General features: G+C 50.5%; 4 protein-coding genes across 4 annotated transcripts; 2 read left to right on the forward strand and 2 right to left on the reverse strand.

Annotated features, from left to right (window-relative positions):
• Positions 1 to 576: 576 nt before the first annotated feature.
• Positions 577 to 2,862, forward strand: NCS57_00982500 (Sulfatase domain-containing protein; the record flags this gene model as incomplete). Its single annotated transcript, XM_053059585.1, has 8 exons — positions 577 to 642; positions 709 to 1,017; positions 1,072 to 1,238; positions 1,311 to 1,487; positions 1,535 to 1,846; positions 1,907 to 1,920; positions 1,972 to 2,059; positions 2,112 to 2,862. 8 exons carry the CDS (start codon positions 577 to 579, stop codon positions 2,860 to 2,862), a joined length of 1,884 nt encoding a protein of 627 aa, XP_052909979.1.
• Positions 2,863 to 2,894: 32 nt separating this feature from the next.
• NCS57_00982600 (uncharacterized protein) lies at positions 2,895 to 4,349 on the reverse strand (the record flags this gene model as incomplete). Its single annotated transcript, XM_053059586.1, has 1 exon — positions 2,895 to 4,349. The coding sequence occupies one exon, from the start codon at positions 4,347 to 4,349 to the stop codon at positions 2,895 to 2,897; it is 1,455 nt and encodes a 484-aa protein (XP_052909980.1).
• An 830-nt stretch (positions 4,350 to 5,179) lies between these two features.
• NCS57_00982700 (Aminopeptidase) lies at positions 5,180 to 8,392 on the forward strand (the record flags this gene model as incomplete). Its single annotated transcript, XM_053059587.1, has 13 exons — positions 5,180 to 5,260; positions 5,309 to 5,530; positions 5,580 to 5,697; positions 5,744 to 5,860; positions 5,908 to 5,933; positions 5,984 to 6,194; positions 6,244 to 6,314; positions 6,380 to 6,813; positions 6,865 to 7,071; positions 7,117 to 7,639; positions 7,876 to 7,965; positions 8,019 to 8,192; positions 8,246 to 8,392. 13 exons carry the CDS (start codon positions 5,180 to 5,182, stop codon positions 8,390 to 8,392), a joined length of 2,421 nt encoding a protein of 806 aa, XP_052909981.1.
• Positions 8,393 to 11,676: 3,284 nt separating this feature from the next.
• On the reverse strand, positions 11,677 to 13,642 carry NCS57_00982800 (uncharacterized protein; the record flags this gene model as incomplete). The annotated part of the gene is made up of 7 exons (XM_053059588.1): positions 11,677 to 11,846; positions 11,897 to 11,994; positions 12,043 to 12,240; positions 12,302 to 12,590; positions 12,641 to 13,216; positions 13,265 to 13,480; positions 13,528 to 13,642. 7 exons carry the CDS (start codon positions 13,640 to 13,642, stop codon positions 11,677 to 11,679), a joined length of 1,662 nt encoding a protein of 553 aa, XP_052909982.1.
• Positions 13,643 to 13,863: the final 221 nt, after the last annotated feature.

Below are 13,863 nucleotides of genomic sequence, written 5' to 3' on the forward strand. Positions count from 1 at the left end.
TGCGACGGTGTTGACCCAAGGTCAGGGGCGGTGTAGTAAACAAATGATTATCAAGTTGTAAACGATGGCCAATTGCTCAAGTTGCTGTCAATCTTGTCAAGAATCGCGCAACTGTCTTGATGAAGAGCAGATGTTGGAACATAGTTCACCTGTGGACAAAGACTCGTTTTTGTAGATCCAACCTCAGCCTCTAATTCAATTAGACTCGTGAACAGTCTACTGGGTTCTGGGGGTAACATGGCTCGAGATCCCCGCAATCTGGGGAAGCGAGGGGGCGGTTCCGAGCGAGATTGTCAGTGCTCCGAGCGAGTGTGGAGTGTTGTTCCGAGCGAGGTTCAAATTTCTGTGGTCACAAGGTCCCTGAACCATCGCTCCGCTCCGAGCGAGGTTACCCACCGCAGTACGTTGTTTCCGAGCGAGAGAGCATGGTTTTATTTGACGACTCAAGCTCTCCTGTTGCCTGGGTCACGAAAAGTAACACAGTTGATATAATTAATCGTGTTCCCCCCAATTGCAACTGAACTTGAGGTCGTTTCTGCCAAAGTACACCCATCAGGCTTCATCGTCGCCGACATTATGGGTAGCGCCCCTGAATTGACGCCCAAGCGTCCCAACTTTCTCTTCATCCTCGCCGATGACCTTGTCAGTCCATTTGCCACTTGTTTCCACTCTAGTTGGACCAGGAGCTCAGCTGACCATTACCTTTAGGGTTTCTCCGACATTGGTTGCTATGGCGCCGAGATCCAGACACCCAATATCGATCGCTTGGCCTCCGAGGGCCTACGTATGCTCAACCACCATGCTGCCGCAGCCTGCTCGCCCACACGGGCCATGCTCCTCAGCGGAACCGATGCCCACCTCGGTGGCCTGGGAGTCTTGATTGAGTACAAGAGGAGCGAAAGCGGGGCTAAGCGCTTTGGCGGCAAGGCCGGTTACGAGGGCTACCTCAACAACGATGTTGCAACTATACCAGAGGTTCTACAAGACAATGGCTACTTTACTGCCATGTCAGGCAAGGTCAGTGGCTCTAGATCACGTCTAACATTGGATATTGGCTCATTGGATCTTTAGTGGCATCTTGGTCTCCGTGCCTCCCAAGGACCATGGGAGCGTGGCTTCCAGAAGGCTTTTGCTATGCTGCCTGGGTGCTGCAACCACTACGGCTGGGAGCCAGTGCAAGAGAGGCTCCCAGTCGGTGGTCGTCCAGTTCATGCGGAAGAGGGAAAGAAGGTTGACATGTGAGTTTTGATCAGCTCTCCTGTCAACATATGCGTGTTTATCTTCAGTTACTGACAATAGTTCTTGCTCAGGACACCTAACAAGACCGAAGACCCGAACGGATTCTACTCGACCGACTTCTACACGAACCGACTTATCCAATACCTCCAAAACCGCTCCGATGACGATAAATCGAAGCCCTTCTTCGGTTTCCTTCCATACACTGCACCTCATTGGCCTTTGCAATGCTCCAAGGCACAGCGAGACAAGTGAGTGCTCCCCCAAGCCCCACGAGATAATATTGACTCTCCCTCAGATACAAGGGGATGTATGATGACGGTCCATACGCTCTACGTGAACGCCGACTAAAAAAGCTCGTCGAACTGGGCATCATTGACGAATCCGTGGTGCCGCACAAAGTCGAAACAGAGACAATGGGTGTTGGAGAGTGGGATGAGCTAACATCAGAAGAAAAGATGCTATCCAGCAAGGCTATGGAAGCATATGCCGGCATGGTGGACTCGATCGACGTCAATGTCGGAAAGGTAGTCGAATATCTCAAGGATACTGGGGAATATGACAACACATTCATTGTGTTTATGAGCGACAATGGAGCCGAAGGTGCCGCGTAAGTGCCAATGGCCCCTGAGTTGGACTTGAACTAACTATTGTCTCTTCCCGACAACAGCATGGAAGCTGTTCGTAAGTAACACCACATCATTAGGGAGACGCCCCTGCTAACTACTGTTGCAGCTGTAATGGGAGATAATATCACCCGCGCTATTCACCAATATTACGACAACTCGTACGACAACATTGGATCTTGGAACTCCTTCACTTGGTAAGCCTATTCTACATGATATAAGAGCATCGATTAATCATATCATGTTCAGGCTCGGCCCTCTTTGGGCTCAGGCATCAACAGCGCCATCGAGGCTGTTCAAGTGCTTCCCCTCTCAAGGTGGTATCCTCGTCCCTTGCGTCGTCAAACCGCCCGCGGATACGTTCCTGCCCTCATTTTCTCCCGGCTCATTGAACCGGTCCTTTTCCACTGTCATGGACTTTGCGCCTACCTTCCTCGAGTTAGCTGGAGTATCCCTCCCTCCAGCCTCTGAGAAGACTGTGTCTACAGAGTTAGGGAAAGGCTCGGCCACCACTAAGCGCAGCATGACCACTTTCAGGGGTAAGGATGTACACGCGATGCGAGGCAAGTCCTGGATCCCACACTTTGCTAGGGGAAAGAAAATCGAGGATGATGAGGTCTGGGCGATACATTCATCCTCCGAACCCGTCGGATGGGAACTGTTTGCGCGTGGTGCCCTAAGAAAAGGAGATTGGAAGATTGTACACTTTGACAAGACAGAGGGCGGTGCAGGAGAGGGTGACGAGGGCTGGGAGCTGTTCAACGTTGCTCAAGATCCCGGAGAGACAACAGATTTGGCCAAGACTGAGCCGGAGAAGCTAAAAGAACTCCTGGCACACTGGGACGAGTATGTGGTCGAGTGTGGCATTGTGTGGGGAGAAGTGGCTTCATCTTCGGGCGTCAGCAAAGATGAGGCCCCGCAGCTATGGGAGGACGAGGTAGAGCTTCAGAAGGCTTGGATGGGTGCTAGAGGGGGTGATTGTCCAGTCGACTGCAAATAGATGCTTGACAATGGAAAGTAGAGAAAAAATTTTCATTCTCTTCTGGTAGGATCGAAGAGGTATATTTTCCAAGAATTTGTCCCAGCCGCCGAACTTAGAATGGAAGAAAATCCCAATTTTTTGATTCTAGCTGGCCAGTAAGTCCTTGCACGGAAACTGAAATAGGGGTTCTCACCTTGATATGACCACCAGTCAGGCACGCCATGTTCCTCGCTCTGCCACATAGACTCCAGAATTCTCAGAGCCTGCTCCATATTCTGTGATTTCACTACGCTGAGGAAAGTTAGGAAAGTGTCTCGCACCGCCCGTCGATCCGTCGCATCAACAGCCTCACAGCCTGCAGCAAACAGAGGAGGCGTCATGGCGGTTGCCGGTGAGGCTCCAGGTGATGGCGTTATTGAGCTTGCCACTCTAACAATAGCGTGCACTGAAGCTTGCACGACTTCAGAATTTGATGGAACTCCCCGTACTCGCCTCTCCACCAAGATGCGAGCCATGGAGAGGTAAGCTTCGGTAGAAGCTGTAAAGTCGCGGACCTCACTCTCAGAGAGCGCTTCCCGAACCCCGGGATAAAAGTTGAGGCCGACAGGAGAGCAGACGACTTCGTGGTAGATTTCTGTAAGCTTTTTATGGAAATCGTCGGCAACCAGATCAAAGTCTGTCTGAGTTAGAAATGAAGTCGCTTGACGAGGTATGACTGAGAGCTGTTGTCGTCGCTCCCATGCCGATGCACCAATTTCGCGGAAAAGCAAGGCAAGCCTGGTAGGAAACCCAAAGTAGTCGTCACAGACATCGAGAGCGAGTTGTCCTGGCTCTGATATTGTACCTAGGGTAGCGTCCTGCGTGACACATTGGCCTGTGACAAGACCAGAAGTGGTGATGGCAGTGAGTGACTCGAGACTCAGGTACCAGCGCGACAAGAAAGTTATGATGGCTTCCAGTTCCGAACTAATGCCCAGGGAGCTGGCGTGTATGCTGGCCAACAAAGCCTTTGCACCTTCAGCATGAACCCGCCACGATCTGGGTTGGACATCTCCAGAGGAAACGCTCACTAGACAGAGCATCAGGGACGCCGCCAATAGGCTCGCCTTGTTACTGCATGCCCGTCGCGGTAGCTCATTCTGGAACGCCGATAAGCTCATGCCCACATATCTCGAAATAGACATGTCAAGAGTAGCGGCGTTTCTCTGGAGGCCTGCCTGTTGAGCCGCCGAATACGCCAAAGTAGCATAGAGGAGTGAGGGGGTCTGCAGGGCCAATGGAACGATGGTGTTGCAGAACAGGCGTTGGCCATGTTGAGAAGAGATGACAATGCATGATGCCTCGGTCACAAAATGGTGCAACAGAGCGCGCTCCGATCGTCGCAACCAAGAGAGTGGCTCCAGTGCACGGAGAATGCGGTCATCTCGGCTTCCGGGGGTCTCGCGACGGCGGGCTTTGCTGTGGCGTCGATGTCTCTGTCGTCGGTCGTCGGCAACACGTTCCATTTTGGGCTGAGGAGGTATGTGCATGTGTAGGGGGGAAGATGCGCAGACGGTGGAGTCTGGGGAGTCTGGGGTACAAATCTGTCATCCAGAGCGGCTAATAAGGCAGATAAGACCCTAGCGCTTTGTCAAATCGGCAATAGTCAGCCCAGCTTGCATGAATCATGAAACTTGATAAGTGGCTCGGGTCGTACTGATCCGGTATAATTTCAGTCGAGTTCACAATCATTACGACGGATTGACTGGGTACCAGTCAGACGAGACCATGGAACAACAGCGACTACCTACCGAGTATATCTGCGTATCCCATTAGTTGACCATGCGCTGACATGCCCAGTTTCCGGCCATCCCATTACCAGATTGACCTCTTCAATCTCATTCTTCACCCCGCGTTCTCATACCAGGGGAGAGTGCAGATTGAACTTGATATCTGTCAGCCATCGAATACAGTGTGGCTGAACGCGAAGGAGTTAGACATACTCGATGCATTCATCACTTTTAGTGATTCAACCCTGACATGCAATGCAATCGACCATGTTCAAGCACTCGAACGAGTCGCATTGGTATTCCCGGGGATCATCACAGGCAATAAGGCAACAATTATCATCAAGTTCTCTGGCATCATCAACACCGCCCTCTCGGGATTTTATCGCACGTCGACGCAATCCACCCAACAAAACCAGGATATCGTGTCTGACAATGCATACGTCTTAAGTACCCAATTCGAGGGCTGTGAAGCGAGAAGGGCTTTCCCTTGTTTTGATGAACCGCGTCTCAAAGCAACCTTTGACATTCGTCTCGAGATACCTAACAGCCTTCAAGCTCTAAGCAATATGCCAGTCAAATCGATGGCACCCCAGAATGGCGGTGCCAAGGTGGTTTCCTTTGAGACAACACCCATCATGAGCAGCTATGTTAGTGCATCCGTTCTAGCAAGTCTGAGGTTAGCTAATATCTTGTAGCTTGTTGCTTGGGCTATCGGCGATTTTGAATACATCGAATCATCCACCAAGAGATGTCCTGGCGGAAATACCCTACCTGTCCGAGTGTACACCACAAAGGGGCTTTTGCCTCAGGCCTCTTACGCATTGGAGCATGCGTGCCGTGTCCTAGATTACTTTTCAGACCTCTTCGAGATCGACTACCCGCTTCCGAAACTCGACCTAATCGCCATCCCTGAATTTGTACGCCGAGCCCTGGCTGTCTCGCAGATCTGCGGCTAATTTACCATAGGCCCATGGTGCCATGGAGAATTGGGGACTTTGTACCTTCCAGGCAACAGCTCTCCTATACGATGAAGCCACCTCAGCTCTTGACAACAAGGAGCGAGTCAGTTATGTGATTGCACATGGTAACTCATCCAAGCATCTTCAAACTCTTTCACTAACACGACTCAGAGCTTGCTCATCAGTGGTTTGGCAATCTCGTCACAATGGACTGGTGGAACGATCTATGGCTCAAGGAAGGCTTTGCCACTTGGGCCGGTTGGCTTGCAGCCGATCATTTCCATCCAGGTAAGCCGAGCAAAATCTTGGAGTAGCTGATTGCTAACATTGGAAAGACTGGCAGGTTTGGGACAAGTTCATGGTGAGCCTGACTTCCTGTTCATGTCCAAAAAGTAACTGACATTGTCTCAGTGCGAAGGTCTCCAGACAGCACTTCAACTCGACTCACTCAGGGCATCACATGCCATCGACGTCGAGATAAGAAATGGCCCGGATATCGATGAGATATTCGACGACATTAGCTATCTCAAAGGTACTTCGTTGATCCGCATGCTGGATGGACATTTGGGTCGCGAGATGTTCCTCAAAGGTGTAAACAGTTATCTGGCTGGCTTTGCATATGGTGTGTCACTCTGCCTGCTGTTGTTATTGTTCATTACTCACCCTGATAGGGAATACCACTTCAGCAGATTTGTGGGATCACTTGAGCCAAGCATCGGGAAAAGATGTCGCATCATTCATGGTACGCTTGCGGCATCTGTAACGGGCCTCCGACTTCTTGGCTGCATGCTAACACGCACTCTCTAGGATGCTTGGATGCATCAGATAGGCTTCCCGGTGGTCTTGGTCAGCCATGAAATGGGCCAGCTTCAGCTATCTCAAGAGCGGTTCCTTCTCACAGGCGACTTAAGCCCTTCTGAGTCTGGAGCTGTCTGGTGGGTTCCAGTGAATCCGATTCTCCTTGGCCCCGGTCAGGAAATATCGAGCAAGTCCCTAGGCATACAATTTGACCAGAAGACAGGAGTGGAAATCGTAAAGATCAATGCAGGCCAGGCGGGCTTCTTTAGAGTCGCCTACGCCCCAGACATCTTTGCCAAACTTCTTGAGAATGTAGAAACCCTCACAGCTGGAGAAAAGGTCTGTCTCATCGCGGACACGACTGCTCTTGTGCGAGCTGGCCGAACAAGCGTGATTGAGCTCCTCCAGTTACTATCGTCTTTTCGATCCGAGACCAATTACTTGTTAGTAAACATCGTTAATTCCGTACATACCAGACTAACCAACCCCTTTAGCGTGTGGCTACAGGTTTCCAAGGCACTTGATATTCTCAGCTCGAATTTCTCCGACACTCTCGCAGATGAGCTTTCGAGATTGACAAGATGGCTGGTGCAGGATATAACTCCCACTGTCGAATGGGAAGTGGTGCCGGGCGAAGATCACAGCAAGACAAAGATGAGAGCCCTGATAATCAAGATGGCAGGCTTGGCGGGAGACAAGGGGTAAGTTATACTCGTCCAAGAGATTCTGATCTAACACCGGAACAGCACGATCAGAGAAGCCCTACAAAAATTCGAAGAATACCCTAACAACACGCTTCACAGCAGCCTTGTCCTGATTGTGCTCTCCATCGCGAGTGTTCATGGAGGCTTATCCGCTTACCAGAGATTGAAGTCTCTCTACCTGGAGCCTCCTCTCACATCGATTGGCAACAGGGAGACTTACTTGCGAGTACTGGCAATGTGCTCCTTACCAGAAGCATTTGATGATTACCTTGGGTTCCTTCTCACCACCAAAGTCCAAGTCTCAGATCTCCACGTTTCGGCCAACGCGATCTCTGCGCAGCCATCGGCCCGGAAAGCGTTTTGGGACTGGCTGAGAGAGAACTGGGCAGAGGTCTTGCTCAAGTTTGACGGGGCCTGGCCGAGTCTGGACAAGTTCTTGAGGCAAGGTCTTGGCGGGCTGTCTGGCAATAGCTCGGAGGAGGAGGTACGGAACTTCTTCTCGGATAAAAACTATGAGACGATTGGCTTTGGGAGAGGCATGGATGTGGTGATGGAGCGAATTCGGGTGAATGCTCGGTTCAGGGAACGAGAAGAGGGGCCACTTGGAGACTGGTTAGGCGAAAAGGGGGGCCTGCTCGCTTGAGATTCCTTCACTCGGCAAGAATTGACAAGTTCTGGTTCTGCAGACTCGTTCCTGTGTCCGGCATCGGAGATGGACATCTTGAACAAGACTCAAGTATAATTGACAGACCAGTCTCTTCAAACATCCGTCATGAAATTCCGCAACTCATTGTATCCCAGAATTGTTTGTTTGGCCAACCAAGCAGCATGACCAACACCGATATCACGACTGTTATAAGCGAAGAGGTCGCCCCCGCGCTGGGTCCTTACGTGGGTCTATCAAACGCGTCGCGTCGAAATTACAATGCTAACCGGATCTGGAGTCCCACGCGGTCAAGGATGGTGGCTTCGCGTTCTTGTCGGGCAACATTCCTGTTGACGCGACTGGTCAGGTCGTGCCAGGTGGGGCTGCCGAGCAGACCAAGCAGGTGTGTCAGAACATGATGTCAGTTCTGAAGGCTGTTGGGACCGAGGTTGGCCGTGTTGTCAAGGTCAACGTAGGGAGTCTCAAGGATGTTGGCATCGAAAATAGTTTTCTAACATTAGACAGATCTTTCTCGCTGATATGGGGGACTTTGGGGCCGTGAATGAAGTTTATGCCAAGTACTTTGTGCACAAGCCAGCACGAAGCTGTGTGGCTGTGAAGGAATTGCCCAAGAAGGTGTTGGTGGAGGTTGAGTGTATTGCGGCTCTCTGAGGAGATTTAGAGATAGCGTCAATGCATCACGATGAGACTTGCTGGTAAGGTACAGAATTATTGAAGATAGTCTTACGAAGTATTCCTGCAAGCCTACTGCTTTCTAATGCCTCCATTCTCTCCGTTATCTGCTGTTTGCAGGTTGCCAAATACTCGCTCTAGGGTGGTGTGGAAAATGACCACTCTGCCCTTATCTTATCTCGTCGGCACCGCTTTCCACCTGGACCTTGTCGGCTTAGCTTGTCTTGGCTCCATCGGCTTCTCTTGCCTCTGTCATCATCACCCCTGACTCGCCACTCATCCCCTTGCTCCATATCTCGATAGCCAACGCACCCATTATTCCACCATGGTCTGCTCGCCAACACTTGTTTTCGATGGCTAGCACGGCCAAAACCTCCTCACGTCGGCCCCGCCGCCGCACGCTCCTCGGGTGCCTCACATGCCGGCTTCGCAAAGTGAGATGCTCACTGGAGCAGCCCGAGTGTCGGAACTGCACCAGACTGTCAATTCATTGCGCTGGATACGACAGTAAACTCAAATGGTTAAACTACGAATGCCGAGACGGAAAACAGGTCCGTCTCAAGGATGCAGATGGTGTGGATGGTGAGAGGGGGGCAGGGAGGAGAGAGATCTATAGCTGTATGTGAGGTGTCGGTATCAGTCGACACTCTTGTTCTTTGCCCCAATTCTCCCCATCCAAATAAATCAGGTGTTTTGCTGCCCATGGCACCTATAAAATTTGGCCACATCAGCTAATTCTTTGCACGCAGTGGCCGAGAGGAAGCGAATGTCACAACACATGGCACAGTACTTTGATGATGAACAAGATCTAGAACAATCCCTCAACGAGGCCTTGGAAAGTCTAGAGAACGATGATTTGACTTTAGATGTCTCAGAAAATTCCCATGCAGCAGATGACATTGATATTCTGCTTGCAGGGCCGTTTGGTGTGTTTCAATCAGAGGTCTCACTATTGATCGCATCACACGAAACAGACACTCCCCAACCAGCCTCTGTAGAAGCTGATTCAGTCTTTAATGAAAGAGGACAAGTCAACCTTGGCGGAGTAGACAGAGTTTCCTCTGATTCGGGACATGTGTTGTCGCCATTGACAGCACACACACCGACCTGTATTGCCCCTCGCGAGATTTTGGGGAGTGTTGCTGCAAACAATGCACAGCCCAGCTCGCACCAGAGTGAAGTCTGGAATGGGCTAACCCGACCTAGAGGTGAGGAAAGAATCCTCTGCGTTCATGAACCTCACCACGCCTTTCACCCAACTTCGTTAATCTGACTTCTGTTACTCAGCCAGGGACAATCCGGCCACGAGCCACGTTTTTCTTGACAATGATACAACCCTTGGAGACTTTGAAACATCTGATCAGCCAACTCTTCTTTCAGGTGAGTCGACATGATCTAAAGTCAACAAGTCTGCTAATAAGTAACCAAGGCGAATTTGATGTCTCTGAACTCAATGTTGAATCAACGACAACACAGCCTACGGACGTCCGTCAGCCAACATGCAGAGAGATCTCCCAGGACGATTCAGTATGGCAAGAACTTCTTATACCGGTCGACCAAACCGCGTTGGCAGAGATTCGGATGCTCATCTCTCATTTCTCTTCTCATCTTGCTGACCTCCTCTCCCCAATATCTCCACCTGCTTGTAACATACGTGTAAAAACTTCTCTTGACCGTGCGTTGCTATGCTTTAGCCGTCTTAGCCTTCTTGGTGATGCGTGTATCGGTTCATGCGCCGTAATGTATAGCCTGCTGGCTCTGAGTGCGGCACACATGGATAGCGTCTACCAAGGAATAGGAGAGTCTCCTGGTCTTCGCATCATTGGCCAAACTGAAAGAGATGAACAGGAATGGTATTCTGTTGGCCAGCGGTATGCAAGACTGGCACGGAAATCAGTCGGTTGCATGCTTGCTAAGGAGAAACTGTCGAAACGGGAGCACAAGGACATGACTATCGCCCTTTTGAACATTTCGGTCACAGAAGTAGGCGACTTGAATCCCAAACCGCAGTTCTAACGCTGACCTTGATAGGCAATATCGGAAATCTATCAGCCATATACAGATCTGTTGGCACACTGCATCAAGTCGATGGCGTGTCATTCCCGGAGGGACGATACGGCGCAGTCTGAAAGTCTACAATGCCTTGAGTATTTACTTTTACAGAGTTGTGTGCTCGATTACTCCTTGCTCAATTCTCCTGGTCTAGCATTGCCATCCCTGGACGAACTCTGCCTTCTCAAAGAATCGGAGGTATGGGGCCGGTTCCTAGTTTTAGGGGTAATCACGGATGCTATAGTCGACCCAAAGACGAGTAGACTCTCTGCTACAGAGACTCGGAGGCTGACTGGATCCGTTATTCCACCCTTACTACTACAGCTTATTGTTGATAATGCCCTGTTGCTCCGAAGAAAGCAACAATGGACAGGAACCCAAGGAGCAGAAGAGATTGCCAACCTCGAAACAAGGATCTGCGATTGGACTGCTCAGTGCGAATATGGGAATGATAACGCCCTATTTGAGTCAAGCCAAGCCGAGGATACCGAGATTAGCTGTACAGATGATGGCAGCGACTCTGAAGGTGTGGAGACCACGACCGTGTTGGCCTCAAACTGCCATGACCAGGTCTCTGGGGCGTCTCTTACCCTTGCATACCACACGGCTCTTTTGCTTTTATTCTTTTCTGATACAAAACCAACAAACCCTCTCCTCTTGAGACCCCTAAAACTCAAGCTTCTCAATCAATTAGGAGCTTACGTTCGAGAGGTGGAAGAGACGGAGGCTCATGTCGGTGTTGCGTGTGGGATCGCATGGCCTTTGAAGGTTTTGGACACGATCGGGCTGGAAAAGTCGAAAGTCAAAGAAGTTGATTCGCTCTGGAGGTTTGTCCGTGGAGGAGGGTGGAGGGTTGTACGCCATCATGGATAGGAGGACGTCATCTTATAGAAAAGGAGTTAGGGGAACTCGATATTTTGTGACGGCGACACTGTTGTTGATGAACTTCCGCTGCCTCGATGGCTCAAGGCTTGGCTGAATGAACGAGCTGAGGCTTACTTAGAATCTGAATTCCTTGTTATTGTGGTCGATGGTCTCTTCTTGGGACCTCATTTTAACGATGGTCAGGGGTTTGGCCCCCATCTTGAGCTATTAACATTTGGCAAGGCTTGAAGACTCAACAATTTGTCGAAACTTGGATCATTTAATGCAAATCAAGTTGAACTAAACTATATGAGAGAGACACAGTCATTGGAGACAGCAATGCCCTATTAAGCACCCTCTTCCTTGGTCTTCGATGCTAAAACGACGTGCTGATCCTCTGTATCGCGCGGCGACGGCAACCCCTCGACAATTTCCCCACTAGTCTCTACTTCAAGCATAGTGGTACTAGTAAAGTCAACGGGGAAGAACCAGTCAAGAACGAAGGCTACAAATGCAGCTGAAAGGGCAGGTCAGTCACACGTCGAGAGAGTTTCGAGGTGGACTTACAAATGCAAAAGCCAAAGATGAATGTGAGATTGTAGAAGTTGGTGGCCCCTTGCGAGACCGAGATAGAAGGGTTTACCGAGGCGGCAAATCCAGGGAGACTACAGTGGATTAACTTTGGTGCTGAGAATATGTTGAGAAAGACTGACCTGGGGGCCGTGCCGATGAGCCAAGCCGCAACAGTCCTCCAGTTTATGCCTCGGTTGTACCAGTACAGAGACCTACTGGACCCTTCGAAGAGATCGGGCATATGAAACCTCCGCTTCTGAATGATGTAGTAGTTCACACATAGTATACCAATTAGAGGCCCAATAAAGACGGCATAGGCACTCAAAACTGCCAGGAACCTTTTCATGGTCAGCACCCAGTAACATCAAGAATAGGCTAGACAGGGGGATTGAAGCTTACGTGGAACCACTTGCAAGCTGTTGCCATGGGTTGGGAAGGACACTCAAGGCTGCCAAGATGTATGCGCCGCGTCTAAGATTGATGTACTTGGGCAGTAGACTGGCAACGTCCAATCCGCCTGCGAGGACATTTCCAGGCACACAGATGGAGAGCTGAGCCACAATAAAGGCAAAGGCGAGGAAGAAAGTAGCTGCTCGAGTACCACTCTCGCTTGACTTGTTTGAATTCGAGTCCTGCATGGCGACAAGTAGCTGGTAGGGATCCCAGAGGGGAGCCCCATTGCCATATCCTATAGAACTAGGGTTAGTTGGCTTTTAGAGACCAATGTTGCAGACTTACGCTTTTGAGTAGCAGCGGTCACTAAGATGCCGCAGATTCCGGTAAAGGTAGTCGTGAGAACAAAAGAGGTGAACTGGCTTGATACAACCTGGCTTGGCCTCTGGGCGAATCTCGTATAGTCGTTCTGATTGAGAACACCCGCTGCAGCTGCACCGAGAACACTCATCATGCCACTGCAGATAGCCCAGCCAAGGGCTGAGCCCTTGAGGACGACGCTATCGTCAAAGGCATCATCAAGGCTCTCTCCAGGTCCTTTTGTGCCAAGAGCCCAGCCCAAGAGAGCAACAAAGGCAACCAATGACAAACCGGCGCCAGCATGAAAGTAAAGACGGAGCTGGTGTGGCTTGAACCAAATAAAGACACAGCAGATGATGTTGAAGATAAAGTATCCCACAAACTCTGCGCTGGTGATGCCTATATTCTCGGGGAGCGCGTTTGGGATACGTCGGTCGAGGGTTGGCCAGATGGAACGGAGGCAGACAAAGACCATCTTGCCACCAATGACGGCCTGAACGCCATACCAGACAAGGGAGAGGAGGATTCGGTTCAGGACGGGAAAGTAGGCACCATAAACACCTGTAAGACTGTTAACAATCTGGGTCTTTTACTGAAGCCTCTACATACCCCAAACTGAACGACTGATGACGGCATATCCGAGATGACTGATGGCTCCCGAGATGGAATTCAGGGCGGTAAAGATGCCTGTCACAATAGAACCAGCCACAATAACAATGATGGCCTGCCACCAGTTGAGGCCGACAGCAAGAAGTGAAGCTCCAGTCTGGTAGGTGCTGATGTTGACGTTGACCAGGAACCAGAGCTCAAAGAATTGAAGCCATCCTACAGGTCATTAGTTGGTCGATTCACAAGTGGAAGAATACGCATACCCCATGTTTGGCGCTCTGGTGGAACAGGCTTCAAGTCCTCATTCACCCATGGAGTAGATTCCTGCTCCCCCTCCGGTATCCGCAGCTTGCGTATGACACTGCGGGCCGAAGGCATGATCGATGATGCAGCAGGGTGATGCGTGGGTCACTTGCAGTTGGTAGCGATGGATCCAGTTAGCTAATGGAAACAGTTTGGATGAAGAATGAAACCTGAGTCGAGAAAGATATATTAAGTAGCTGATCCATGGTACATACGAGATCAAAAGCTAGCAAGTGTAGCCGAGCTATCTTGGACTAGTGGCTGAGGGAACTGTCATGCCCTGGTCGGATGATCCA

Source organism: Fusarium keratoplasticum, chromosome 8 (assembly GCF_025433545.1).
Source record: "Fusarium keratoplasticum isolate Fu6.1 chromosome 8, whole genome shotgun sequence".
Taxonomy (NCBI): Eukaryota; Fungi; Ascomycota; class Sordariomycetes; order Hypocreales; family Nectriaceae; genus Fusarium; species Fusarium keratoplasticum.